This window comes from Ichthyophthirius multifiliis (genome assembly GCF_000220395.1).
Source record: "Ichthyophthirius multifiliis unplaced genomic scaffold scaff_1120509251428, whole genome shotgun sequence".
NCBI lineage: Eukaryota > Ciliophora > Oligohymenophorea > Hymenostomatida > Ichthyophthirius > Ichthyophthirius multifiliis.
This window is the reverse complement of record NW_004085883.1, coordinates 72,074-99,395: the sequence shown is the minus strand read 5'-3', so window position 1 is coordinate 99,395 and position 27,322 is coordinate 72,074. Positions and strand designations below refer to the sequence as shown.

At 17.1% G+C, this 27,322-nt stretch overlaps 5 protein-coding genes across 5 annotated transcripts, besides 37 other annotated features; 3 read left to right on the top strand and 2 right to left on the bottom strand. All coding sequences in view use genetic code 6, as the record gives it.

The window, feature by feature from the left end:
• Window positions 1-204: 204 nt before the first annotated feature.
• Window positions 205-243: a microsatellite.
• Window positions 217-246: a microsatellite.
• A 365-nt stretch (window positions 247-611) lies between these two features.
• IMG5_202420 (hypothetical protein) lies at window positions 612-1,555 on the top strand (the record flags this gene model as incomplete). The annotated part of the gene is made up of 2 exons (XM_004023896.1): window positions 612-1,233; window positions 1,308-1,555. 2 exons carry the CDS (start codon window positions 612-614, stop codon window positions 1,553-1,555), a joined length of 870 nt encoding a protein of 289 aa, XP_004023945.1.
• Window positions 1,556-2,634: 1,079 nt separating this feature from the next.
• Window positions 2,635-2,670: a microsatellite.
• Window positions 2,640-2,683: a microsatellite.
• Window positions 2,658-2,700: a microsatellite.
• A 1,285-nt stretch (window positions 2,701-3,985) lies between these two features.
• Window positions 3,986-4,031: a microsatellite.
• A 164-nt stretch (window positions 4,032-4,195) lies between these two features.
• Window positions 4,196-4,257: a microsatellite.
• Window positions 4,219-4,261: a microsatellite.
• Window positions 4,220-4,269: a microsatellite.
• A 1,227-nt stretch (window positions 4,270-5,496) lies between these two features.
• Window positions 5,497-5,536: a microsatellite.
• A 1,643-nt stretch (window positions 5,537-7,179) lies between these two features.
• Window positions 7,180-7,270: a microsatellite.
• Window positions 7,198-7,270: a microsatellite.
• Window positions 7,271-7,900: 630 nt separating this feature from the next.
• Window positions 7,901-7,962: a microsatellite.
• Window positions 7,963-8,199: 237 nt separating this feature from the next.
• Window positions 8,200-8,229: a microsatellite.
• A 214-nt stretch (window positions 8,230-8,443) lies between these two features.
• Window positions 8,444-8,506: a microsatellite.
• Window positions 8,448-8,522: a microsatellite.
• Window positions 8,523-10,784: 2,262 nt separating this feature from the next.
• Window positions 10,785-10,837: a microsatellite.
• Window positions 10,786-10,844: a microsatellite.
• Window positions 10,845-11,169: 325 nt separating this feature from the next.
• Window positions 11,170-11,218: a microsatellite.
• Window positions 11,219-11,295: 77 nt separating this feature from the next.
• Window positions 11,296-11,359: a microsatellite.
• Window positions 11,360-11,413: 54 nt separating this feature from the next.
• IMG5_202410 (hypothetical protein) lies at window positions 11,414-11,881 on the top strand (the record flags this gene model as incomplete). Its single annotated transcript, XM_004023895.1, has 1 exon — window positions 11,414-11,881. One exon carries the CDS (start codon window positions 11,414-11,416, stop codon window positions 11,876-11,878), a length of 465 nt encoding a protein of 154 aa, XP_004023944.1. The 3' UTR covers window positions 11,879-11,881.
• Window positions 11,882-12,131: 250 nt separating this feature from the next.
• Window positions 12,132-12,177: a microsatellite.
• A 210-nt stretch (window positions 12,178-12,387) lies between these two features.
• IMG5_202400 (protein kinase domain protein) lies at window positions 12,388-13,844 on the bottom strand (the record flags this gene model as incomplete). Its single annotated transcript, XM_004023894.1, has 4 exons — window positions 12,388-13,087; window positions 13,131-13,202; window positions 13,256-13,395; window positions 13,566-13,844. The coding sequence occupies 4 exons, from the start codon at window positions 13,842-13,844 to the stop codon at window positions 12,388-12,390; spliced, it is 1,191 nt and encodes a 396-aa protein (XP_004023943.1).
• A 28-nt stretch (window positions 13,845-13,872) lies between these two features.
• Window positions 13,873-13,901: a microsatellite.
• Window positions 13,902-14,011: 110 nt separating this feature from the next.
• Window positions 14,012-14,071: a microsatellite.
• Window positions 14,072-14,987: 916 nt separating this feature from the next.
• Window positions 14,988-15,062: a microsatellite.
• Window positions 15,063-15,528: 466 nt separating this feature from the next.
• Window positions 15,529-15,575: a microsatellite.
• A 157-nt stretch (window positions 15,576-15,732) lies between these two features.
• Window positions 15,733-15,783: a microsatellite.
• Window positions 15,784-15,986: 203 nt separating this feature from the next.
• Window positions 15,987-16,034: a microsatellite.
• Window positions 16,001-16,078: a microsatellite.
• Window positions 16,079-16,112: 34 nt separating this feature from the next.
• Window positions 16,113-16,156: a microsatellite.
• Window positions 16,157-16,776: 620 nt separating this feature from the next.
• Window positions 16,777-18,555, bottom strand: IMG5_202390 (hypothetical protein; the record flags this gene model as incomplete). The annotated part of the gene is made up of 2 exons (XM_004023893.1): window positions 16,777-17,294; window positions 17,424-18,555. 2 exons carry the CDS (start codon window positions 18,553-18,555, stop codon window positions 16,777-16,779), a joined length of 1,650 nt encoding a protein of 549 aa, XP_004023942.1.
• Window positions 17,068-17,101: a microsatellite.
• Window positions 18,436-18,473: a microsatellite.
• Window positions 18,444-18,477: a microsatellite.
• A 5,950-nt stretch (window positions 18,556-24,505) lies between the features above and the next one.
• Window positions 24,506-24,560: a microsatellite.
• Window positions 24,561-24,888: 328 nt separating this feature from the next.
• Window positions 24,889-26,983, top strand: IMG5_202380 (hypothetical protein; the record flags this gene model as incomplete). Its single annotated transcript, XM_004023892.1, has 8 exons — window positions 24,889-24,998; window positions 25,133-25,354; window positions 25,429-25,712; window positions 25,763-26,005; window positions 26,113-26,448; window positions 26,492-26,675; window positions 26,727-26,818; window positions 26,864-26,983. The coding sequence occupies exons 3-8, from the start codon at window positions 25,449-25,451 to the stop codon at window positions 26,981-26,983; spliced, it is 1,239 nt and encodes a 412-aa protein (XP_004023941.1). The 5' UTR covers window positions 24,889-24,998; window positions 25,133-25,354; window positions 25,429-25,448.
• Window positions 25,011-25,052: a microsatellite.
• Window positions 25,714-25,751: a microsatellite.
• Window positions 26,984-27,049: 66 nt separating the features above from the next.
• Window positions 27,050-27,137: a microsatellite.
• Window positions 27,138-27,197: 60 nt separating this feature from the next.
• Window positions 27,198-27,241: a microsatellite.
• Window positions 27,242-27,322: the final 81 nt, after the last annotated feature.

Genomic DNA, 27,322 nt, shown 5'->3' with positions numbered 1-27,322 from the left:
CAAACGAAGAATTAAAATTAAGTTCTAGTAGTAAATATAATAAAATATAAAATATAAGAAAAAATTCTAAGTAAAAAATAAAAATAAAAAAAGTAAATATTAATATATATATATATATATTTTTTTTTTTTGAAAAATAAAATAAAATAATTAGTTAACCTTTTCTAGAATCTAATTTAACCAAATCAACATAAATACATAAATAAAAAACTAAAGAAGAAAAAAAATAATAAGAAGAAAAAATAAAGCAAAACAAATCTTAAAAAATCAACTACAATGATAGATTTATTCCTTGTAGAAAAAACTCCAAATTAAGTATCGCGTTAACCCACGCTCATGAAAAAATATAAAAATCAACCCTTAATAATGAATATAAAGGCCAATTATTAGACAAATAATACTAAGTTTCTATCGAATAATTATATAAAAGACATATTCTTAGTTTGCCTATAAAAAGTCCTTTTGGAGATGAAAATAATTCTGAAAATTATAATATATTATGTTTTGGTGAAAAAGTCAAAAACCCTTGCATGAATAATATTTCAAATTATGAAAAAGGCATAATAATTTAAAATAATAATAATTATTTAAAAATCCAAGATACTTTAAATATGAAAGAAAAAAAAGAAAAATACTTGCGATAAATTCCAAAAATACCTTTTAAAGTACTCGACGCGCCATCTTTATAAGACGATTTTTATTTAAATCTAGTAGATTGGTCTTAAACTAACATTCTAGCAGTAGCTCTTGGATCGTGTGTTTATTTATGGAAAGCATGTAATAATTTAGTCATAAAATTTTGTGATTTAGGCATAAACGATTCCGTTTCTAGTGTAAACTGGCATCCTAAAGGTCATTAATTATGTATAGGAACTTCTTAAGGAGAAACTCAAATTTGGGATGCGGATGAAATTAAAAAAATTCGAACTTTAAAAGGACATACAGGACGAATAGGTTCATTAGCTTGGTCAAACGAAATATTAGCTAGTGGTTCTAGAGATAAATCTATATTATTAAGAGATGTGAGAGATTAGAATAATTATTAGAGAAAACTTAATTAACATAAATAAGAAATATGTGGACTTAAATGGAGTTGGGATGAATAATTGTTAGCCTCAGGAGGGAATGATAATAAACTTAATGTCTGGAATAATCATTCAAATAACCCTATATGTAAATTTTACGAACATTAAGCTGCTGTAAAGGCTATTGCATGGTCTTAACATTAACATAGTAAATATTTATATATATATATATACATAATATTATTTTATATGTTTTCTAATTTTTAATAATAATAAAAAAAGGTTTATTAGCTTCCGGAGGTGGCACATAGGATAGATGTATAAGATTCTGGAACACATCAACTAATTAATAATTAGATTATATAGATACTTAGTCTTAAGTTTGTAATTTAATGTTTGGGAAGGTGTTAATGAAATAGTTAGTACACATGGTTATTCTTAGAATTAAATTATTGTATGGAAATATCCTACTATGTAAAAAGTTGCAGAACTTACAGGACATACTTCAAGAGTATTATTTGTGGCAATGAGTCCGGACGGATAGACTATTGTTACTGGGGCAGGGGATGAAACTTTAAGGTTTTGGAATTTATTCCCTTCTATTTAAGATAAGTACAAATAATAAAGTATTCTTGTCGATAATATGAGAGATATTAGATGATTTTATTTATTTTAATTTTATTATATAAATATATGTATATATATATATATATACTGTATTTTATTATCTATAATAATTTATTTTAATTTAAATTAATGAACATTAAATTATTTTGAATTTTTTAATTATAAAAAATAATACAGCTTACTTATTTAAATTTATTCAATGGATATATTTTTTAAGTTTTTCATTTTCAGTTTTTAAATTTTATATAATTTCTTTTTACATTTTATTTTCATTTGCGAAAAATTCTAGTTATTAATTAATTTCATTCTATTTTAATAATATTTATAAAATTTATTTATATTATGATTGTAAAATACATATATATTGTTTAATACTTATTAAATTTGAAATTATCTAATCATTTCAATAAGAACATTTTAAAACTCTCCTCTAATTTCGTTTTTAATTTCATTCAATTATTCTTATAATTCTCTTTTGATAAAATTTTATTATTTTTCAGAAAAATCATCTTATTTTATAATGTTTGATTATTAATTATTTTACCTTTATTTATTTTTTTAAAAAAAACATAAATTATATTTTTATTTACTATTAAGTAGTATTTATTTTTGGTGGTAATTCTAATGATTATATAGTCCTTTTTTAATCTTCTTCATTATTTGATAATTAAGAAGTATTTAAAATACATATATTTTATTTAAAATAAGGCATTTTAGATAATGCTTATTTTATAAAAAAATATAATTAATTAAAATATTTTTTTTTTATAATAATTAAATATTTATAATATATTTATTAGTGATTATATTATATAAATATATAAAATTACTAATTTATTCTTTTTAATTTATTGATTATATACTTTTATTATCATTTATTTATATTTATTGTTATTAAATTTATTATTAATATACTTATTATGGTTATGTTTTTTATAAAAAAATGCTTTAGGATTAATTTTATTATTAGTAAATTAATTGCTATTAAACTTATTATTAAATTTATTATTATAATTTAACTTATTATAATTAATTTTATTACTAATTATTCACAACATTCATTTTATTTTAGAATTCTGGCTGTTAAACTTCTGTAACTTTCATTTATTCAAAATCCAATTTTAAATCTGGTTTTACTATGCTAATAAAAAATAAAACAAATTCCTGCATTTAATGTAAAAAAAAGAAAAAAAATTATAAAAATTACTTCTACTTTTCATTCAATTTTGATATTATTTTTTATTCCAAGCTTATAACTTTATTACTGTTAATTTATTAATTTTCTATAAAAATATATATTTATAAAAAAAAATTAATTAAATGAATATTTTTTTTATAAAAAATATACCATTTAAATTACTACCACTATTATTATTATTATTATTTATAATACTATTGTTATCTTTATTTTATAAATTCATATTCCCAAAAGAATCTTTTGAAATATTAAAATTTTAAATATTTGAAGATTAATAAGGTATAATATTGATATTTTTTTAAACACCAAGTGAACTTTTCATTTAGTTTTTTTTCGCATCACTAATATTTTAATTATGAATCGAAATAAAATTAACCGGACAATTTTTATCATGACCCTATAAAATATTTTTCGGTTAATGAGCCTATCTCAAATCATATACAAGTAAACCCCCATACAAAGTCCCTGCCACAATAGTAATCCCATCTAAACAAAACTTAAGCGAGGTCAAAGGTTAATCAGTATTGAGTGTTTTGACAACTTTTTTTTCACTAATATCATAAAAGTTAATTTTCTAATCTAAAGAACAACTTCCCAAAAAAATTTAATTTTAAGTCGAAAAGCTAATTGCAGTTGCCTTATCTGAATGATTATTTAAATTACATAATTATTGTCTTGTATTAATATCCCAAACTTAAACTCTTCCATCGTTCGAACAACTTGCTAATTTTTCGATTTTTAAAGAAGAGAATTTTATTTATTTTATTGATGGCGAATTTTGTAGTTCACTTGTGCTAAAAGTCGCTACCATTATATTATTTTAGATATTATGGATTTGTATATTCCCATCAGAACTTCCACTAGCAATTAAATAATCATTTTAATGCCAATCGACTGTATTTACACTTCCAAAATGGGATTTATATTTCGCTTACATTTGTTTCTTTTTTAAATCGTATATTTTTAGTTTCCCATTTAAGCACCCATGGGCGATATATTGTGAATTTGATGTGAATGAAATCGAATATATTTTATTATTTGGGTCCTCATCTTGGTATGATATTAAATTATTCCCAGTTGTAGCATGGGATATTACTATTTTTCCGTCATCTGCACAACTTGCAATTGCTTGGTCTTTTTTGATTTTTTTTTTATTTATTTCTTTTGTTTTTTTTTCTTTTACTGTTTTGACTAAATGCAATGCAGTTTATTGTTGATTTGTTATGCGGGTCAAATTAAAATATCGGAATCACATTGTCTATTTAATGAATTAATATTGAGTTACTACATGATGCTATTGTTGACATTACGTTTTATTTTTTTTTATGTGTTTAACTTGTTTATTATATTATTTTTGTTTAATTTAAAATTTTTTTTTTTTTTTTAATATTTTCTTTTTTTTATTTATTTTAAATATTTATGTTATGTAAATTTAAAAAAAAATTGAATTACTTTTTAATTTTAAGAAAAATAAAAAATATTTTATTAAATTAGTAAAAAAATAAAAATACGAATGTACTAAAACAACATATTTAATTTTTTTTTTTTTTTATTTATTTTTTATTAAAAGCTTTATTTATTTCATTTCTTTATTTAAAATTGTTTATTTTTTTTTTAAAAAAAAGAAAATTTAAATATTTTTAATATTTTATTAAATTATATTTATTTTTTTAAGATAAAAAGAAAATTTAGTATTATAAAAAAATTAATAAAAAATATGAATTTAAACGACGATACAAATAAATCATATACATAACAAGAAATTTAAAGTGCAAAATCAACATAAGAAACAATAAATATATTGAAAGAATAACATACAAAAATTTAATTATTAACAAATGATTTAAATATAAAAAATTAACAAATAGAAATACTAGAAGAAAAAGTATTTTTTTTTTTTTCAAAAAATAAAATAAATAAAAATATAGATTTAAGAATTAGACATGATTTAAATTTAATAAAAACTCAAATTTTAAAATATTGAAAAATAAATTAAAAATGATGAATCTGAATAATAATTTATAAAAAAATAATTAGAAATAAAAATTATATAATTAACAGAATAAAACTAATCTCTTTTGAAAAAACTCGAAAATTAAAATAAAATACTAGATTAATAGGAACAAGAAAAAGAAAAAAACTAAAATATTTAAAATAATTAAGAACAAGAAAAAATTAGTCTTTCGATTGAACTTGCGAAATTTAAAGTTTTTTTTTTAAAAAAAAATAAATAAATAAATAAATAATAGAATATTCTCAAGGAAATTTAATTGAAGGAAATCAAAAATAGAGAACAAATATCAGCTTTATTACAATAAAATGAAAATTTTAAAAAAGAAGTATAAGCTCATTAAAATATAATAAAAAAATATGAATAATTAAATGAACAAAATATTCAAAAAATAGAAAAATATGAACTTTTAATAAATAAAAAAGAAGAAAAAATATATTAATTAGAATAAATAAGACACAAAAGTGAAAAATAAGCTTCCGAATTAATAAAATAAAACTAAGAAAATTCTAATTTAAGGGTCGAAATAAACACATAAAAAAATAAATTAGAAGAGAGTTATAAATTAATAGAAGAATTTAAACTCAATTTAACAAAACTAAATGAATAAAAATATTAAATAGACGAAAGTTTATAAAAATATCAAAAAGAAATAAAAAATAACCAAAAGTAAATTTAAGACTTAAAAAAAAAATGTGAAAATATGTCCGAAGAAAAAGAAAACTAATAAAAAAAACTTGAAAACATATTTCATATTTTAAAAGAATAAACAAACGAAAAATAAGCGAAATTTTAAAATTTATACTTAAATAAAAAAGTCCTTTAAACATAAAAAATTGAAGAAGAAATAAAAAATTAAATCCAAATTTTGATAAACGAAAAAAAAGAAAACGAAAAAAAACTTGAAAAACAAGAAAAAGAATACTAAGAAAAAATAAATAAACTACAATTCTAAACTGACGAATTTATAAAAATACAACATCAAAATAAAGTCTAATAAGAGAATTAAATATTTAATTTAAAAAAAGAATTTGAAGAAGAAAAAAAACAATTAAAAAATAATTTCGAAAATAAAAATTAAATAAACGAAAATAAATATATCTAATTAGAAAATAAATACTCATAGTTACAAAAATAACTCTAATGTAATAATGAAGTCATTTTTTCTTAAGAAAATTAAATTCAAGAATATGAAAGAAGCCTTAGATTTGAAATTTAGAATAAAAGTAAAATTGATTTATAATTTTTAATTATTGCTTAATTAGTTAAAGGTCTTTCTAACTTATATTTACTTTATTTAAATAAAATCAAAGAAAATTCTTTTTTTAAATAATATTTTATTTATTATTTGAATATGCTAGAATTAATTAATACTTCTAAATAAAATTTAAATAATAATAATAATTTTAAATAATAAGTTTATAAAATATTTAGAAAGTATGTTTATGTAATTATTTTCATTTAAAAACTTTTGAAATTTCAGAAAAATTATTAGTAAAAAAATTTCAAATAATTAAACTTTTATAATAAATTTATTCAAAATATTTTCGAAGACTAAAAATAAAGTACCCTTATTTAAGAAAGCTTCCTCGATTTTATTTAAAATTTAATCAATAATAGTGAAGATGTAATCGAAATTATTTATAGTTCTATTAATAAATTCTTCATTTAAAATAATATAGACTAGAAAACTTTATACAATATATCGAATTTTGGATAAAGCTATAATTAATATTCTAAAAATATACAAAAACTTTAAAATTTAATTCATGAAAATAAATAATTTTCAATAGAATTAGAAAAAATGAGCAAATAAATTTAGGTTTTGAGTTAAAATACATAAAATATCGAAAATTAAATATTTTAAAACCAATATGAGAAAAAATAATATTAATAAATAACATAAATAAATATTAATAAAGATTAATATGAAAATCAATAATAAAAATAAATGAGAAATATTTTAAATAAAAACCAAAATAAATTAGAAAATGGAAATTTTATATAGGATAAACAAAGTAATGAGAATATAAATTCAAGTAATTTTAGTGTTGATTAGTGTAAATTTATAAAATGTAATTTGGCTAAGTAAACAAATTAAGATAATTTTGATAACTTATCGAATGTATCAAAAACTAAACAAAAAGAAATAATAACAGTAGATTCTCTCTAGTCTGAATTAAATAAAATAATATAAAAAAAAAATTAGAACGATAAATTGAACAATAATAATTTTTAGAAATAACCAGGAAAAATTTTAAGAAAAAATAATTAAAATTGAAATAAAAATAAAAAATATCCTATATGATTTATATTATTAAATAAAAATAAAAATAATATAAATATAAATATTAATATAATAATATATATATATATATATATATATAAAATGAATATATATATATATATTTGTATTTTAATTTATTAATATTTTTATCATTAAATATATAAATTTATATATATATATAAATAATTTATGTATTTTTTTTTATTGTTTTATATTTGATATAATAATGTAATTTTTTTATTTTTTTTTCTATTTTTTTTTAAATGAAGATTTTTTTTAATTAATTATTATTGACAAAACAATGTTATAAAAATGAATTTAATAGATTTTTTTATAATAAAAAAATTACATATATAATTATTTATAAATATAAAATAATAAATATTTCTTTTATTTATCATGCTTATGAATTTAATAATACATTTAGAATTTAAAATATTGCGGATCCAATAACTACAAAAATAAATATTCCCAATACCCAAGCACTAACACTTTTATCACCTTTAGCTCTTAATGACTTATTTACTTATCCTCTTTTATTAATATTACTACTATGAATATTACTTCTTAATTTCATTTATTACTAATTTTTTATATAAAAATTAAATTTTAAATTATAAATTTTATAAAATTAAGAACCATTTTCGTAAGGAGTTTTTCAAATTTATATTTTTTCTTTTATTTATTAATTAATTATTTTTTTTTTGATTTTATTTTTAAAAACTAATATAATATAGAAAAAAAAAATTAAAATATTATATATATATATATATATATATATATATATATATATAAAAACATATATATATATATAAATAAAAATAAATATATTAATATTTTTATCTTAGTATATTTAAACACGTTTATATATAATGTAATATATTAATATTCTTTTTATTTTCTATAAAATAGTAAAATATATATCTAAAAAAAATATTTATTTTATTTATAATAAATAAATAATTAAATAATATATATAATTTAAACTTTTAAATAAAAAAATTATTTTTTTAAGTATGATGTATATTTTATTTTTAATATTTTACTTGAATTAAATATTCTATTTAAATATTTATTTAAAAAATATAATATTTTATTTTTTTATGCCTTTTTTCATTATTAATATTTTATAAAAAAATATATACTTATTTATAAAATATAGAAAAAAAAATTATTTAAAATTAATTAATTATATATTTTATAAAAAGATTTAAGTAATATTTATTTCAAATATCAATATCAATAAATATTTTCTTGATTAAATTAATCTATAATATATTCATTCTTATCTTTATAATAATAAAATATATAAAAATATATAAAAATATATAAAATATAAAAATATATATATATATATATATATTTATAATAAATCGTTTATAAAAATCTTTATTAATATTTATATAATCATACTTATTATTTTTCCTAATTCCTCTATATACATTTCTTTATTATTTTTTGTTCTAGTTTAAATATTTTTAAAATAATTTATTTTATTATTTTACTTTGTTTATTATGAACTAAAATAATTAAATTCGCTTTAAGCATGCTATTTGCTATTATAATTATTACTTTTATTATATTAATCAGTTGTATATATATTTCCTTCGTTATTCAAATCACTTTTAGAATAATTTTGACTATAATTATTTTCAAATACAATTTTTTAAGGCTCATAAATATAAGACATATTATTTGCTTTATTATTAACTTAATTTTATAATAAAGTAGCTTATTAATCTATTTTTTATTTATATCCACTAATATTAATATTTTCATTATTTGTTATAGTTGATTAAACTGTCTAGACTTCATTTTATTATTTTCTATTTTAATTATCGATATTATTATTTTATTATTATAAATAAGCATTACTTTTATTAACACTTTAAATTATATTACTATTAAAAGTATCAGAATTAGTAGTCTATATAGTTTAATAATTTAAAAATTATTTTTAATTTATATCAAGAATAAACTCCTAATTATTAACCTAATTCTATTAATTAACTATATTTTTACTTGAATACCTACTTTTATTTATTTAAGAATATTATTATTATTAATTAATTCTCATAGCACTTGCTCTTGCCACATCAATTCCTTCTAATATTTTTTTTTTTAAATTAGCTGAAGAGTCAAGTATTTATTTAATTTCTCTTTATTTTATAAAAATAAAAATAATCAAAATTATAAATATATATATAAATTACGTATTATTATAATATTTTTCGAATACAATTTATTATTAAATTAAAGAATTATTATTTATAATAGGTTCTCTTTCCAAACCAATAACTTCAATATTTGTACATTTTAAATTCTAAACTCTAGCATCTATTAAGCATCCTGATTTATAATTAAAATCCTCATCAGTTGCAAAAGAATTACTTAAATTATTCGCATCGACCCATATCCTACAAGATTCCTATTACATACCTCCAAAACTTAACCCTTTATTCTCATTTAGATAACAGTATTACATATTTTACCTATAAGTTATTGTAATTTCCTCTATAGGCTAAAAATGTCTATATCTAGGATATAGAGAGAAAACATAAGACTCTCTATCTCCCTAGATACCTTATTTATGCCATTAAAATTGATTAAAACCTCCTACCATATACTAGTTATTTTTATCGTCTTCGAATTTTAATAGAACGAAAGTTGGGCCTTTAAAATTAATTAGATTTTGGGTTAAATTTTTAAAATTGAAAGATATTTCGTCTGCTGAATATAAAGAAATTACTACTGGAGTTTATTATAAGTATTGATTATTTAAAAAAAGGACTACTAATTTTTCCTTATTTAATAGTTAAAATTTATTATCAGAAATGATTTTTGGTAAATGGAATGAAGTTTATGACTATAAAAATTTTATTTCTAAATATTCGGAAATAACTATACTTATTAAAGACAAATATTCCCTTATTAATATACAAAATGACCACCAATTTATCCTCCCAATATTAAAAGGGAAAATATTATCTATTATAGACCTCGTAGTGGCTTCGTTGCAGAATTTTTATTAATTATCATTGAACATTTTTAATATTACAGATACAAAATCGAAAGCTTCACTATAACTTATTACTGCTGTTTGATGTTTTTGTTCGATTATTTCTTTCCTTATTCTTTTGAATAATATCATTGATAAAATTTCTACATTATCATATTTTCCATAGGTTTATCGAAGTTTTTCATTAGATGGATTTTTTCTACATATTAATTCAACTTATTTAATTTTTTATATATATATGTTGATTATTTTAAATATTTTTTTTTTACTTGTATCTATAAACATTTATTATGTGACTTTTCCATTAGATGAATGTTTTGTAATAAAATAGTATAATTATATGCCTAAAAAAGGATTTTCATTAAATATTTCCTTGAAACTTTTTAAAGATAGTTCATTTTTATTTCTTGTTCTTTTTTTTTTGTTTAAAAGAAAAAAAAAATTAATCCTTTTTTTAAATTAAAATAGGTATGTATATTTTTACAATTCATATTAATTTGCCTTTAACTAATGATATTCTTTTAATATTTTTACTTCTTATTCAGTAAATTATCCTTTTCTATATTTTCTACTTTAAGAACAACCCATTATAATAAATTATTTATGTATTGAATTAGAATATTATTTATTTATAAACAAATAGATATTAATTTATAACAAAAATATATTATTTTTATTGTTATTTTGATTTTCTTAATTTACGTTTTTAAAAGATTAACATAAAATAAAAAAAAGACTTTCTTTATTTATTTTTTGTTATAAAAAAATAATAATTAAATAATATAGTTTTTAAAAACAAAACTTTTATAAACAAAAAAATATAAAATTAAAATTTAAATAATATATTATATAAATTGCATTTTATTAAATACATAAAATAAGAAATAATCTAAACAAACAGTGTATTTTATAAAAAATATATTATAATAATTGAATAGAAATATTATTTAGATGTTTATCCAATTAATAAATTAAATATCTGATTTATTTTAATAAAAAATATATATAAAGTACTTAATTTTTAAATATAAATATCTAATTTTTTTATATATTTTTATAATATTTATGGCTTTTCTGAATATTTATACATCTAAATTTTTCTTTACTGAAAATTATTAAATATTAACAATTAAAATTTATATTTTTATTTATTAAAATATAATTAAATAATTTTTAAAATTAATATTTATAAATAAACTTTTATTTATAAATTTATAAAAAAAATAAAAATATAATTATAAAAAATATGGAATAAAAAGTCGATCAAATAAAAGAAAATAACGAGTTTCAATTAGGATCAACTTTTTTAGGCAAAAATGGTTTACTTGATGTTACACCTTTAAAAACAAATAAAGTTACATGTCTTTATTTTTCTGCTTCATATTGTCCCCCTTGCTAAGCATTTACCCCATTACTAATAGATTTTTACAATGAAATAAATATGGAAGATAAAGTTTTAGAAATAATACTAATACCATTCGATATTACTGAAGAAGAATTTAAAACATATTATAAACAAATGCCATGGTTAGCAATTCCTTTAGGAGATGAAAGAATAAAAAAATTTACTTCATATTTTAAAATTAAAGCTATTCCAAAACTAATTATTTTAAAACCTAACGGAGAAGCTGCTGCTACTAATGGAAGAATGGATGTTATTTAAGAAGGTGAAGATGCTTTTAATAAATGGAAAAGCTTTATGGAATAATGATTGAAAAAAAAAAAAAAAAAATTCTAAGAAAAAATACATATTATAAAGTGTTTTAAAATTTCCATTTTTTATATTTATTTAAAAAATATATGTTTATATTATATTTATAAATAGTCATTTTGTAAATAATTAATTAATTTTTGATATAAATTATTATTATTTATTTAGTAATTTTATATGTATATTAATTAAAAATAATTGAATATATATATGAATGTTTTAAATAAATTTATAATTATAAATAGTTATAAAAATATATATTAATTAATATATATTTATTTTATATAAATTTATTTATAATAATGTAAATTATAGATATTTAAATAAATATTTTCTTACCATTTTATTATTTATTTAATGTTTTTTAAACTTAAATTTAAAAAACATTAAATTTCCTTTTTTCCTTCATACCATATTAATATTTTTAGCTATAGAATTACTTTCATTTTTTTGTGAATAATCGTCTAGTAAAGTTTCCATTTAAAATTAAACTTCGCTTATATCTTCATTCATTTTTTCTTAATTATTAGGAACTGAATTTATATAATTATTACTCTAAAGATACTATTCTTTTTATGAATCAAGTGTAAAATCTTAAACAAAAAAATATAAAAAAAAAAAATCTATATATATAAAAAAAAACTTTAAATTCCTAATGATTATCCAGATTATAAAGATTCCTCGGGTGAAAAAATAGGTAATTCTAAAAATTCCTAAGCAATATAACTCACGTCCACAGAATTTTCCAACTTAGGTTTAAAAGGTGGCTAAATAATTCTCTCTCTTAAATGGTCCCAGTTTAAATCTGAAAACCATGGATGATTTATTATATCTTAAGCCCCATTTATAGATCCTAAACGTTTTTCCGGATTTTTTTGCAAAAGTCCTTCTATTAAATTTTTTAAATTTCCTTAAATCTTCTCATGTTCTTTAAATGGCTTTGTTTTTATATTTTCAAATAATACATATCTATTTATATCATAAAAAGGTAAAGTTCCTATTATCATCTCGTATATTATGTTTCCTAATGTCCACCAATCTGAAGCCTTCCCATGGCCTTACTAAAGTATTATTTCAGGAGATAAATACTCAGGAGTACCGCAAAATGATATTGCAGCCTTTTCATGCGTTATATCCATCTTTGATAAGCCGAAGTCTGTTAATTTAATATACCCTTCTGAATCTATTAATACGTTTTCGGGTTTTAAACTTATTTTGATATACATATGTATATATATTATTTTTATTTTACTCTCTGTATATTATATTATATGAATGTAAATATTCAAACGCTTTTATTATTTATGCGGCATAAAATTTAGTTCTTTTTTTATTTATCAAGAATTTTATTTTTTTGTTAAAAATTTAAAAGTTTACTGCTTTTCGTTTAAATATTCTTTTGTTTATAATAATGTAAATAAATCGCCTCCTGGGCAAAATTCTAAAACAAAAAATAGCTTTTTTTTATCTTAAAATGCGTATTTCATTTTTACGATATATTTATTGTTGACAGTTTGCTTTATAATTTTGTTAATTTTAAAAATGTTAATATTTTTTTGTTAAAAAAATGAAATAAAATTAAAGTTTGTTTACTATAAATATTTATATTTAAACAAAAAAAATCTTAAAGTTAGATATTTTGAAAGTATATTTTGTATTTATTCTTTTATATATTTTATTTTTTTACCAAAATGTTTCTTTCTGTTAATACTTAATTTATTTAATTATTTACTTATAAATATTTCTTTTTTAAAGCTTTTAATGCATAAACTTAGCCATCATCTTTTTTACAAACAAGTGATACTTTTGCATAGTTTCCTTATCCAATAATTGTTAATAAATTAAAGGAATCTAACGAAATTTAAGGTATTTTATCTTTTTTTTCTTCATGTTTTAAAAACCTTAAATACTCTAAATCAAGAGAATTATAACAATCTAAATCTAATTTATTTACATCATCTTACATTTTTAATATTTTCCTATTTTATAATTTTTTTTAATTTAAATATTTTAATTATAAATAATTATATTTTTTTATAAGTTAAAAATATTATCTTTATTTAATAAAAAACAAGTATATATATGTAATAGATTTTAACAACATATACATATATTAAATATATAAGACAATAAATATATATATTATTTAAATATATATATATATATATATATATATATATATATATATAATATTATTATCATATTATTTTTATTTATCTAATTTAACTAAATTTTATATTTATCATTAAAATTAAACATTAATTTTTTATATAATGTAATTTATAAAAAAGAAAGTATATATTTATTTAAAAACAATTATATATTATTTTTTTTTATAAAAAAATAATGAAAATTTAACTTTATTTTTAATTAAACATTTAAAATTTATTTCAACTTTTTCCTTTTTTATCTTTTTTTTTGGTATTAGTTTTAATATTAATTTAATCCAAGCAATAATATTCTTACTATTATTCTTTTTTAACTTTTTTTATTTCAAGTTTTTTATTTTTTAAAATGACTTCGTCTTATAATATTTAAGAATATAATTCTTAATAAATACTTTAAATTTTTTTCCATTTGTTATTTCTCATCAAATCCAAATGTTCATCAATTTAAGTGCATTATATTTTAATTTCATTAGGATCAAAGCTTAAAACATTATCTATAATTTCTTCCAATTAACTAATTTTAATATCGATTTAATCAAAAACAAGCCAATGAAAATCATCATATTTTTCCTAATTTTGCATTAGTTTATTTTCCACTTATTCAAGTTTATATATTAATTTATCTACTTGTAAAGATAAATAATTATGATTAAAGTATTCCTATTATTCATTTTAATATTTTTATATAGGTTTAATATCCTTTACAAAAACAGTATATTCAGTTTCTTTGTGCTTTACAGAATGAACTTCTTAAGAACATAAAGGACATTATTTTTTATATTACATCCAATCCAAAATGCAGCCGTAACAGAATTGATGAGAGCAACAGTTTAGTATTGCTTCGCTTAATATATCTTATATACAGATTAAACAGCTTGATGTCATTTTTTGTAAGTAAGTTAAATATATATATATATATATATGTATTAATTTATATAGAGTTTTTTTTATTTACAATTTTTTTTTTTTTAAATTAATTATTTATTAATTTTTTTCTTTTTTTATTTTATTTTTTTAAGTGGCCTATACTTTAGTTAAGTCAAGAATTTCCTAAGTTTTTTAAATTTTATTTTATTATTTTTAGGGTATATATTATAATTTTTCTAGTATAATTATAATTGTTAATATTTTACTTTTTATATAATTCATTATTTAACTATTTATTTTCAATTAATTATTTTTAAAAGTAATATACATTAAATAAACAAATCAAAATATAAAAAAAAATTTTTAAAAACATATTTAATTTTATTATTAATTAATAAAAAATAAAAAATGTATATAATTATTTTTTTATATTTAATATTTTTTCCAAATTTAATTTCTTTTTCTTTATTTACTAACTAATTTATATTATAAAAATTAATATAAAAATAATAAATAATATTATTATTATTATATATATATATAAAATTATCAGGAATTCTCGTTCTCAACATTTAAGTTATGAAGACCGTCGTTAAGAATTGGTGATCATCATAAATATATATATATATATATATATATATATATATATTTATATAATATATTACATTAATTATTTTAATTAAAAATTCAATATATTATATTAATTAATAAAGTTGTTTAAGATAATTATAGTTTCTTTATAAATAAACTTTTTTATTATTTTTCTGTTTATTAAGAATAAATATTAATAAAAGTAAAAAAAATTTAAATAAATTAATTTATATATATATATATATATATATATATATATATATATATATATATTTATATTTTCAGAGTAACTATGACAAAACATCCATGAAAATACTTGTCATGAAGATATAGTAAATCATCAATATAATAATAAATATTTATTTATGTTACTTTTTATACATATCATGATTATTGTTTCTTAGATAATTATTAATTATTTTTAATTTATTATTATTATCATGTTTTATCAAGCAACTTTAAGTAAAGACAGTAAATATTTCATTTTTTTTATAAGTATAATATTTTTTTTATTATTTATATATTTTTTTATTTATCTATAAAATATTTATTTATAATATCTATAAATATTTTTAAAATATCATATTTATACTCTTTTAATTTTATATTTATATTAAATATAAAATTATATTAAATAAAAAAATAAATTAAAACTATTAAAAAAATTAAATTATAAATATAGTTTAAAATTTATAAAAAAAGATAATAAATAAATATACATAAAATTTATAATTATAAAAAAAAAAAGTCACAAACAATATGCTTTATAAACTTAAACTTATTTTAAAAATCCATCCAAAGGAGGAATTCTAACCATTGTTGGTCTTCCGTGAGGACAATTCCAAGGTGACTATAACGAAGCTAAATTATCAATAATTTAATTCATATCTTTAATATTTAAACATTATCCAACCCTAACTGATGAATGACAGGCTTTTGAAGCAATAACTCTTTGTATTTTTTTGGGTTTAAAATCGCTATTAATATCATAAGAATTGCTTAAATAATTTAAAATTTCTTCGAAATCATTAATATTAAAATTAATATATTTACTACAAGGCATTTTTTAAATAAGTGCATATTCATTTAATATTTAAAAATCAAATCCACATTTATAAAAGATATTTTTTTATTCTAACAGAATTTGCTTTTCTTAAAAATTAACTTCATATTTAATCGGATGCATTAACATTTAACCTCCAAAAGGTTTATTTTCTTTCATAAAATGTTCAAAGTGTATTTTTTCATCTGCAGCATGCTAATCAATTAAAATCAGTATTTTTTTTTCAGAATGAAATGCTATTATAAATGCTTTATTAAACTAACCTATTATTTATAATTTTAAAAATTCTTCCTTTTTAAAATCAGAATTTATTACATTAACATTTTCATGATCGTCTTATAATTCAGGAAATTCTTATGATTTATATTATTCTATTATTGATGGTTTTTATTCTTCATTTTAAGAGATAAAAGTAATATTTTTTTAATAATTATCATTTTTGTCATAAGTTTTTTCTTAAGTATTTATATTTTTTTTTGAATATTCATATATTTTAATACTATTATTATTATTATTATTATTATTATTATTATTGTTTTTTCTATATTATCTTTTTAACTTTCAATAATATTTAAAAAAGAATTTTAAAATATATTTTTATTTTTATTTTTTTCATAATTAAAAATATTATATGAAAACTAATTATTACCCGCTTCGAATTATTTTATTTATAATTTTTATTTAACATCTTATGATTATTACTATTTTATTTCTGTTTATTAATAATCTGAAATCGTATATCCTTTTTCTTTAATTGATTAACTAATAGAAGTATTATTTTCAATATTAGTATTTTAATCATTAGAAGCTAATTTTCTTGTATTAATAGTATATCTATTATTTGAATTATTATTACATAACTCATCTTTTTATTTTAAACTTCCTAATACTTTTTATTCCACCAAGTCTTCCTTTTCTAATATTTCTTTCATTTTAGCTCTTAATTAATTCACAAGTTCTCCTTCTAACTAAAAGAAAACTTCTCTCTTATCGGGTGACACATTAAAATCTAAATTTTTGACCGGAGTAACTAGTTCCAAAACATATATATACTTACTATTTAAATTATATTTTTTATAAAATTCATTAAAAACATAATTTATTTTCTTTAACTAATTTACAGGTCTTCCGTTTATATACATAAAAGTAATATTTTTGCCTACATTTGCTTTTTAAGACCCGCTTTATATATTTTTTTAAATAAATCCTTTTAAAACACTATTACCGTTATTAAATTCCAATTTAAACTATACTAATTATTACCCTATTTTTTCTCCTAATACCTACTTAATTTTTCCTAAAATATCCCCCATAGGCATTCCTGAATTTATAATAACATTCCTTGTATTTTTTTCTGAAAAATTGATCAAAAAAATTTAAATTTGAGTACAAATTAAAGCATATTCTGTTACTAAATTTACTATTTTATTATATTAAAAATTAATATTTTTAACTAATTCTTATCTCCTTACTGGTATGTTTGCGAATAAATTGCTTAATTATATAGTAGTACCTATTTCCATACTTATGTTTTTTTTAATTATCTAGCCCTCTATATTTTATTGATTGAATGAATATTTCTAACCTATAGGATCATCCTTAGTCCTTGTATTTATATTCAAATCGCTCAAAAGACTAATCGCGTTTAATGCTTCTCCTCGAAATCCATATGATGTTAAATTTTCTAAATCTTCGAATACTTTTAATTTACTTGTGCAACCTTTTTAGGCTATTTTATCTAAGTTTTCCTTTGATATGCCATGGCCATTATCTTTTACAATTATGCCGTCTCGTCCTTGGTCTTTTAGTTGAATTTCTATAAGTGTTGATTTAGCATCTATGCTATTTTCTAGTAATTCCTTTACACCTTTTTTTATTTTTGTTTTTTTGTTTTTTGTTTTTTTTTGTTTACATGCAGAAAGATCTATTATTACTTAAGAAACACAAATATTTTATATAGAATCTCTACTGAGTTTTTATATTTACATTTTCTTTTTTAGTATTAAATAAATTGTATTTGTTTATTTGTAAGTTTTTTTATTTTTCCCGCAAAAAACAAAAATCAAATATAAATATTTAATATTAAAAGAAAACATTATTTAAAAGTAATTTTTAATTAAAGATATATATTAAATAAGCAGGAAATAAATATATATATAATAATTAATATGAAAAATGTTAAATTTATTAAAATTTCGATGAGAACTTAAACTATTTTATATAAAACAATTCTATATTACAAAAATTAATTAGATTTTTTATTTCTTTTATAAAACATAAATACAATACATTTTATTTTATTACTTTACTTATAATTTCAGTAATAAAATTAAATAAACATATATAATTTTTTTTTTAACACCTATATATATAATATTTAAAAATTTAATATAATTTCTCTCATAATAAATTAATAGAAGTAGCAGGTATAAAATTATTAGATTATGTATAAATTTAAGAAGAATTATTTTCACTAAATTCTTTTCTAAATCCAAAAGACTAATCTTATTAAATTAATCTACAATCAAAATTACCTAAACATTAATTATTATTAATCAAAATTTTATCGAAATAATCTATTTTATCATTCCAATCTAAATAAACACATTAAATATTTTATAAAATATTGTTTTTTCCAAAAGGGATTTTTTTTTATTTCTTTTAATAAGGAGAATCTACTTAATATTATTATTTTTTAAAATGACTATTATTTCTTGCCGAAAGAGAATTTTTAGATTTTCGAGAATAATTTTCACAATAAAATTATTATTATTATTACTTATAAAAATTTTAATATTTCTTTTATTTGGCTAATAATCCATTTTAATTAATTCCTAATCTCTTTCTTAATTTTTTTAATTAACTTTCAATAATCATTTATTTTTTTTATTATTCTAAATAAAAATCTCTCTAATTATTACTATTGTTATTATATTTTCTATTTATTGGGCTACATTATTTCTTCCCAGAAGTTAATTTTATACTGTTCCTACTATTATGAAAGCTATTTCTAATAGCCTAAAGTGAAACATTATTTGAAGGTACGAAAGTCGAGAATTATAAATAACTTTTATGTTTATCTTTCGGAGTTAATTTACTATTATTAGTAAAACTAAAACTCTATTATCGGAAATTAATTAAAGACTTTCTTTATTTATGGAAATTTTTTTTCAATAAATTTAGCTTTTCCTCATTTAATTCCTATTTTAATTTTTAAATAAAAAAATCTTTCCTTTACAATTCTTATTTTTAATAGTGTTAATTTTTCACTAAATCATCTATAAGTAATTCCAATTTTTTATTCTGACCTTCTAGAGTATTATAAAGTTTATAATTAGTTAATTTCTAGCATTCATTTATATATTTAACAGTATATAATTCATCTAATTATTTTTCAATGAAATTTTTTTAATTATAAACAAGAACTTACTCTTATTTTAATTTATTTATATACTCGTCTTATTCTAGTAAATTATTTCTCAAAATATCCAATTTATCGAGTCTATTTTTGATGTCTTTTTAGGCCATTCCTACTGGATTTATTGAATCCATAATTTCGTGTATATTTTTTTCATTAATATATTTTTATGAAACCACTTAATTTAAACAGATTTCAATTTATTTGTTATTTTCTAATATTTATTCATATTTTAAAGTCCAAATATAATATTTATCTTAAAAACTTAAATCTGTCTTTTCAATTTATTTTTCTTGTAAATTCTCTTACTCTTCTTTTTTTTAATTTTTATTTTATAAAATCAACAAATCCTTTTTCCTTTAAATTTCTTCCATTTATTTTTTCTCTAATAAAACTAAATTATTTTCCTAAAATCTATCATAGAATATCTTCACATTTTCATAAACTTCTTTCTTTATTTTCTTTGCTCTTTATGCATATTTTAAAGTATTTACACTTTCCTCGACATACCTAAAAGCAGGATTAATACAACCAATAAATAGCGTTTTAGCATTTCCCCCAAGACTTTCTTTTAATAGCCTAGTTAATTTAGAATCTCTATAAGGAACATGCATACTTTGGGAAGATTAAGATAATATATTAATACAATTTCCTAAAGAAAGTAAGCTTTTATTAATATTAGCCCCTTCTTTTTGCCTTATCCCTTTATTATCGCAAGCCCTTTCGCTCCCAGCTAAATCCACCATATATAATTTCGGTTAAAACTCATTAATTTCTAATGAAATTTAAATAATAACATGTGATCTAGAAGAAAACTGGTTCATTTTAGTACTTGCCATGATCCTTTTTTTGTTTCCTTATTTTAATAAACTCTCAGCTTCTTCCATACTAGCGATATTTTTTTCAGTTAAATTGGGACAATAGACTCCTTTTTCTGGATCTTCAATTAATTATAATGTATTATTATTTTAATCTTCATTAAATAAATCTTTTACGTTTTCATTATAAATTTCCAAATAAGAAATCTTAATATTCCTAGCATTTCCTTTATTTAAAATATAATTAATTGTCTCTTAAGCTATTCCACTTTATTTCTTCTCTTCTAAACACCCAAACATAGTATGAGTTTTTCCAGAACCAGTCATTCCATATAATAATATAGTATGTGAAAATCCTTTAAATATAGATTATTCTAAACATGGTTTTACTGAATTTTCAAATATTTATAAAGTAGACGATTTTTAATCAAATACTTAATCAAAGATAAAAACTTGGTCTCCTTAAGTATTGTTTGGTTGGACTAATAATATTGAATTTTCTTTTGTGCTTTTTATATGTTTCTCTCCTTCGATTTGTAATGTATTCCAGTATGAAGGCAGGTTTGTGGGTTTTATACGAATACATACATGAAAATTTATTTATTCGTTATTTTATTGCATTTAATTTTTTTTTTTTAAATGAATTATTAATATTATAAATTTATATAAATGCTTTTATTTTTTTTAGTTAATTAAAAAATCGTAAATTAATATTAATATAAAGATTAACTTCTGATTATAGAATAAATTACTATTTTATTTTATTAAAAATAAAGCCTTTTTATTTATTTATTTATTTTATAAAAAAATTTAAAAAAATCTAGTTTATAAAAAAAAAAAATGGAATAATCTAAAAAAAATATATTCAATAAATAATAAAAAAAAATATATAAAATCTGTCAATTTTTTTTAAAAGGAACTTGTAAATTTGACGAAAAATGCATATATTTGCACTAAAACTATAGAAATTCCGATTAATATTAAAATTTCAAAATACCACAAATCCATTAAAAAAAGGAATGCATTTCTTTCAAAAAAGGCAATTGCTTATATGGTGAGAAATGTAATAATTACCATAATATGAGAAGTTCAGATTTAATAACGTCCTTTTAATTTTCGGAAAATCTCAAAAACAACAAGATATAATATTCTAACGATGATTTAAAACTACTAAACATCATTTTAGAAAAGCCTTACAGTTATGATCCCAATTCAGATAATGAATTACTTTTAATAAGGCATTCTTTAAGTGAGTATAATTATATAAGTAGCAAATTTTTTTATTAAACCGGAATTTCATTCAATCATCCTGAATCAAATGTATATTAAACAAACGAGCCTTTCATAGACTCTGCTTTGCACCCTTTTGGGATATAAATGTGTGAGAAAATGTCAAAATATTATAATGATATTGATATTCATACAGTTTTTATTTCCCCTTTATTAAGAGCAGTTTAAACTGCTAATTTTTTATTCAAAAACCATCCAAAAAACTCCAAAATAAAATTTATAATAAATCCTTTGTTAACTGAAAAATTAAGCAAAGTCTAAGATATTTCAAAAATAAAAGAAATTAAAATACTAAATTTGATATAAATTTAGACTTTTATCTATTACAAGATGAAGACTAAAAAATAAACGAATATTGGCAACTTGAATTATTTTAAAATTGTGAATTTTAAAACAATCTTTCTGTTTAAAATTTTCTTTTGGAAAAAATAGATTAAACTTTCCCAAAAAGTATCGAAAGTGTAAAAAATGTATATACAAGAAGTTAAAAAATGAAATTGTATATTAGAAAATATATTAAATAAAACAATATTGATATTACTAATTAAAAAATAGCTATTATTTCTCATAATTCATTCCTGGGTACTTTTACTAGTCCAGGAATTTAACCTGATGGGTATGTTTCTAAAGGAATCAATTTCGATAATTGCGAAATTTTCTAGTTTAAATTATGAAAAATTCAAATTATATAAAATCTTAATTTTTATATATTTTTATTTATTATTGTAATTAACATTAAAATATTTTTTATATTTTGTTGATTTAAATATTTCTTATAAATGTTAAAAAAATTAAAAAAAATAAGTGTTAAAATTAAAATTATTATAAAATGGTCAATTTTATAATAAAAAAAAAATTTTGTTCTTTTAATATAAAAAAATATTAAAATAAATATATATAAAATTATATATTTAAATATTAAACCATATATATTATTTATTCCATAAATTCATAATTATTTATATTTTAATATAAGAAAATAAAAAATCTTAAGTATTTATGTTTTTTAGATATTTTTTTTTTATTTAAATATCATTAATTAATAAAACTAAAATTATAAGAGTTTATTTAATCATTAGATGCAAAAATTGTAATAGTAGTAATTCAATTTATATTTTTTAAAAATTCAATCAATATTTATACATTTAACTCTTATAATTTTTTAATTTTTCGACTGTCTTTCTTTTTAAAATTTTTTAATTAAATTTATATTATTTAATTGATTATTTTTACTTATTTCGAAAAACTCTTTTAAAATAATTTTGAAAATAACAAGTTTTATTTTATAATAAATTTTCTTATTTTTATTCTTCTTTCATTTTATTAAGTAAATAATTTTCCTTTCATTACTTTGTATTTTTTTCATACAAATTTTTATATTCCTTATTAAAAAAAATATTTATTTATTATTTGTAGTTTTATTATTTTATTAAGATATATTACTTGTAAAGATATATTCCAAAAGGTTATTATAAGTATTACCAGTTATAGTTCTTTTAATATCATTTTATTTTTCAAGCAATTTAAAATAGCTTTCGTATAGATTTCTTGTTTATTTAGCATATAGATAAATTCTATTTAGATTTCAAAGCTTTTTTATTATTATAAATCATTTGGGAATTTAAGATTTAATTATAATATTCTTTATATCTTATTTTTAATTGAAAAGTACTATTATTCTTATAATTTTTCAAATTCGATATAATTTTCGTTTACTATATTTAATTTATTTAAAAATAATATCTTCTGTTTATTAAACTTATTGAATATTTTCAATAATCATAAATTATATTATTAATGAATATTAGATATTTTTTTTATATTTACAAATTAAGTATTTCGTTCATATCACTTATTATAAATCTTTATGAATTTTTTAAAAATAATTATAAATATTTTTTTTATATAAAAACTATTTATATTTTATAAAAAAACTAAACCAAAAAAATAAAATTTAAATTAAAGTTTATGAATTTATATTTTTTTATAAACAAACTAATTATATCATTTTATATTAAAGCAAAAAAAAAAATATCAAAAGTTTTATTTTCATATATTCATTAATAAAATTAAATTTAGTAATTGTAAAATATATTGATAATAGAAATTTATAGCTTGAAACAAAAACTTAATACTATTTATATTATAAATAAAGAGAATATGTTTTTATAAAATTATTTTATTGAAAATAAATAATATCATTAAATATTATTATATATTTTTTTTATTTTTGAATAACTAAAAAAATAAATTAACATTAATAATATAACTTTATCAAATTTTTTGAGTAATGGCAAAAAAAATCAAATTATACATTATTTTATTTTCTATAGAGTTTATAAAAAAATTAAAATAGAGAAAAAATATGCTAAAAAGTAATATTTTTAAATATAATTTCATTAATATTAAATATTTACTTTATTTAATAATATACATTTTTATTTTATTTTTTACTAATTATATTTTTTTGGTCTTTTTTTTTTTTCAAATAAAAAATAAAACTTTTTGAAAAAGTAATTTTTTTTTTTTAAACATAATTTTTTAAATTATTATTAAAAAAAGAAATATATATATATATATATATAAAAAAAATAATATTTTTGATTTACAAAAAAATAAAAATAAAAAAAAATAATGATAAGAGTATCTTCTGCTTAAAAAAATCAAAAAGACTTAAAATAACTTGAAGAAGAATATATACATTAATCAAAGAAATCTAATCTTTTAGGTAAATAATAAATATATAAAGGCATTTTTTAATTAAATAAATAAAGAAAATGATAGAAAGGCTTTTCATATTAATGCTGAACAAACAAGAAATAACAATATATAAATAATAGAATCATTAAAAAAAGAAAATAAAGAACTCAAAACGTTAAGAGATGAATTAATAGCAAACAAACGAGTAAACATATAAATATATAAATTAAAAAGAATATATATATAAAAAAAAAATATACATGAATACTAATAAACATAAAATTATATATTTTATTATATTTAATAACTAAATTTTATTTATTTATATATAAAAAAAAGGCTTCGACACCTGGATTGGCAAAAACTCATGGAAGTTTTGTATCATGGTCAGGAGATATAATGGATGAAGTTAAAAAATAAAAATAAAAAAAAATATATAATATTTTAAGAATTATTGGAGAAGAAAATAAGATGATGCTAAACACTTAACAAAACTAAAAAAATCATAATTATTATAACTCTAAGATAAATTAAATGAAGTATCAGACATAAAATTTGGAGGTAATTTAATAATAATAATAACAAAAAAAATATAAACTATTTTTTTATTTTAATTCAATATAAAAAATAAATAGTAATAGAAGAATCTCCTTTAATGAGATAGATAAGAATCCTTGAAAATAGATTAGATAAAGTAATGATTAAATTCAACGAAGCCTAATCTATTAAAAAAACATATGAATAAATCGTAAAAAGATTAAAAGAAGAGAGAGTTGGATATGATAATTAATTAGCAGCAATTGAGCGTTCCTTAAAAGGAAAAGAACATGATTTTGAAGAGCTTTTATTATTAGCTCATGATGCTACTCATGCAAAAGAACTCGCATCAGCAGAATTAAAGAAATATAATCATAAAAAAGTATATATTTATATATAAATATATATATATATATAATATTTAAAATAAAGGCTAATGTCTAAGAATTAAGAAAAGCTTATATTGATGAAAAAAAGAAAGCAATAGAATAAAGAGAAGCAGTAATTTAAAGAATCGAAAAGAAAGATAAAGACAATGAAGATAGAAATTAAGAAAAATCTTAAATCTATAACTTAAATGAAAATAACTAAAATAAAGATTAATCTAACTTATAAGATACAACATTTTAAAAATAAAAATTATTAGATTATGAAGAAGCTTTTAGAAAATTATATGTAAAAAATAAAAAATTATTATATTTAAATAAATATACATATTATTATTTTTTTTATAAAATAAAATTTTATTAAAAATTATTTAAAAAAATAAAAATAAAATAAAGGAAGCAACAGGTGTAACAGATGTAAATGAAATAATTTAAAAATTTACAACTTAAGATGAAACATCTAGATCTTTAAATGAATTAAAATAAGAATACACAGATAAAATCGAAGAACAAATAAAACTTAGAAATGAAATTAAAAAAAGTCTAAATCATATAAAATATGAAGGTAATGATAATCCTAATAGAAAGCAAATAGATGAAATCGAAAAAAATGTTAATAATGCATCTAATAAGTGTGAAAAATCTAAACTTAAATATGATAGAGTTTCTAAAATATTAGTTAATGTAAAAGCAGGTATTGAACATTTATATGAAAGATTAGAGTTTTATAGAGTATTTTTTTATATATATATAAATTTTATATAAATAAAAAAAGCTTGAAGGAAAACCAAATATTATAGTTACTGATGAAACTTTAGTTGAAGGATTAGCTTAAATTACTGAAAAAATGAAACTTATTTATTAACCAGTCAAAAATGATCCTAATTATAATCCTAATGACTTCAAACAAACTAGTAAAGGTGTTTCTAATTACATTAATTTAAATTTATTAAACAAAAGTAAATGATTATTTTTATAAATGTTATTTATATTAAAATTTAAATTTTAAGCTGGTAAAATTGAAAGTATAAGTAGAAACATTAGAGTTAAATTACCTGAAAAAGATGAAGATGAAGTTTCTAATGATGAAATGGATGATGATGTATATTTTTATAATTATTAAAAATAATTTATTTTATAAAAAAAGATTGATGTTGAAACGACAACAAAATTAAAACAAAAATATTAAGCTTAATCTAAATAAGATAAATAATCTAAAAGTAAACAAAAAAAATAAAATAGTAGTAATGTATAAGGAAGAAAATGAAATTAATAAAAATACCTAAATTTAATTATAAAATTAATGAACATAGTGTATCAATTTTTTTTTAGGATATAATATATATATATAAATATATATATATATATATATATATATAATATAAATTAATATATATATTTATATATATATCTATATATATTAAATTAAATAAATTAACATTTTTTAAAAAAAATTTCATTATGAATATCTATATTTATTTTTTATATTTTATTATTTAATATTGTACATTATTTATATTTACATAATATTTTTAATTTCGTTTAATAACAATTTTTTTTTATTGCAGTTTAAAATTAAAAATAATTATTAAAGTTATTTTTTTTT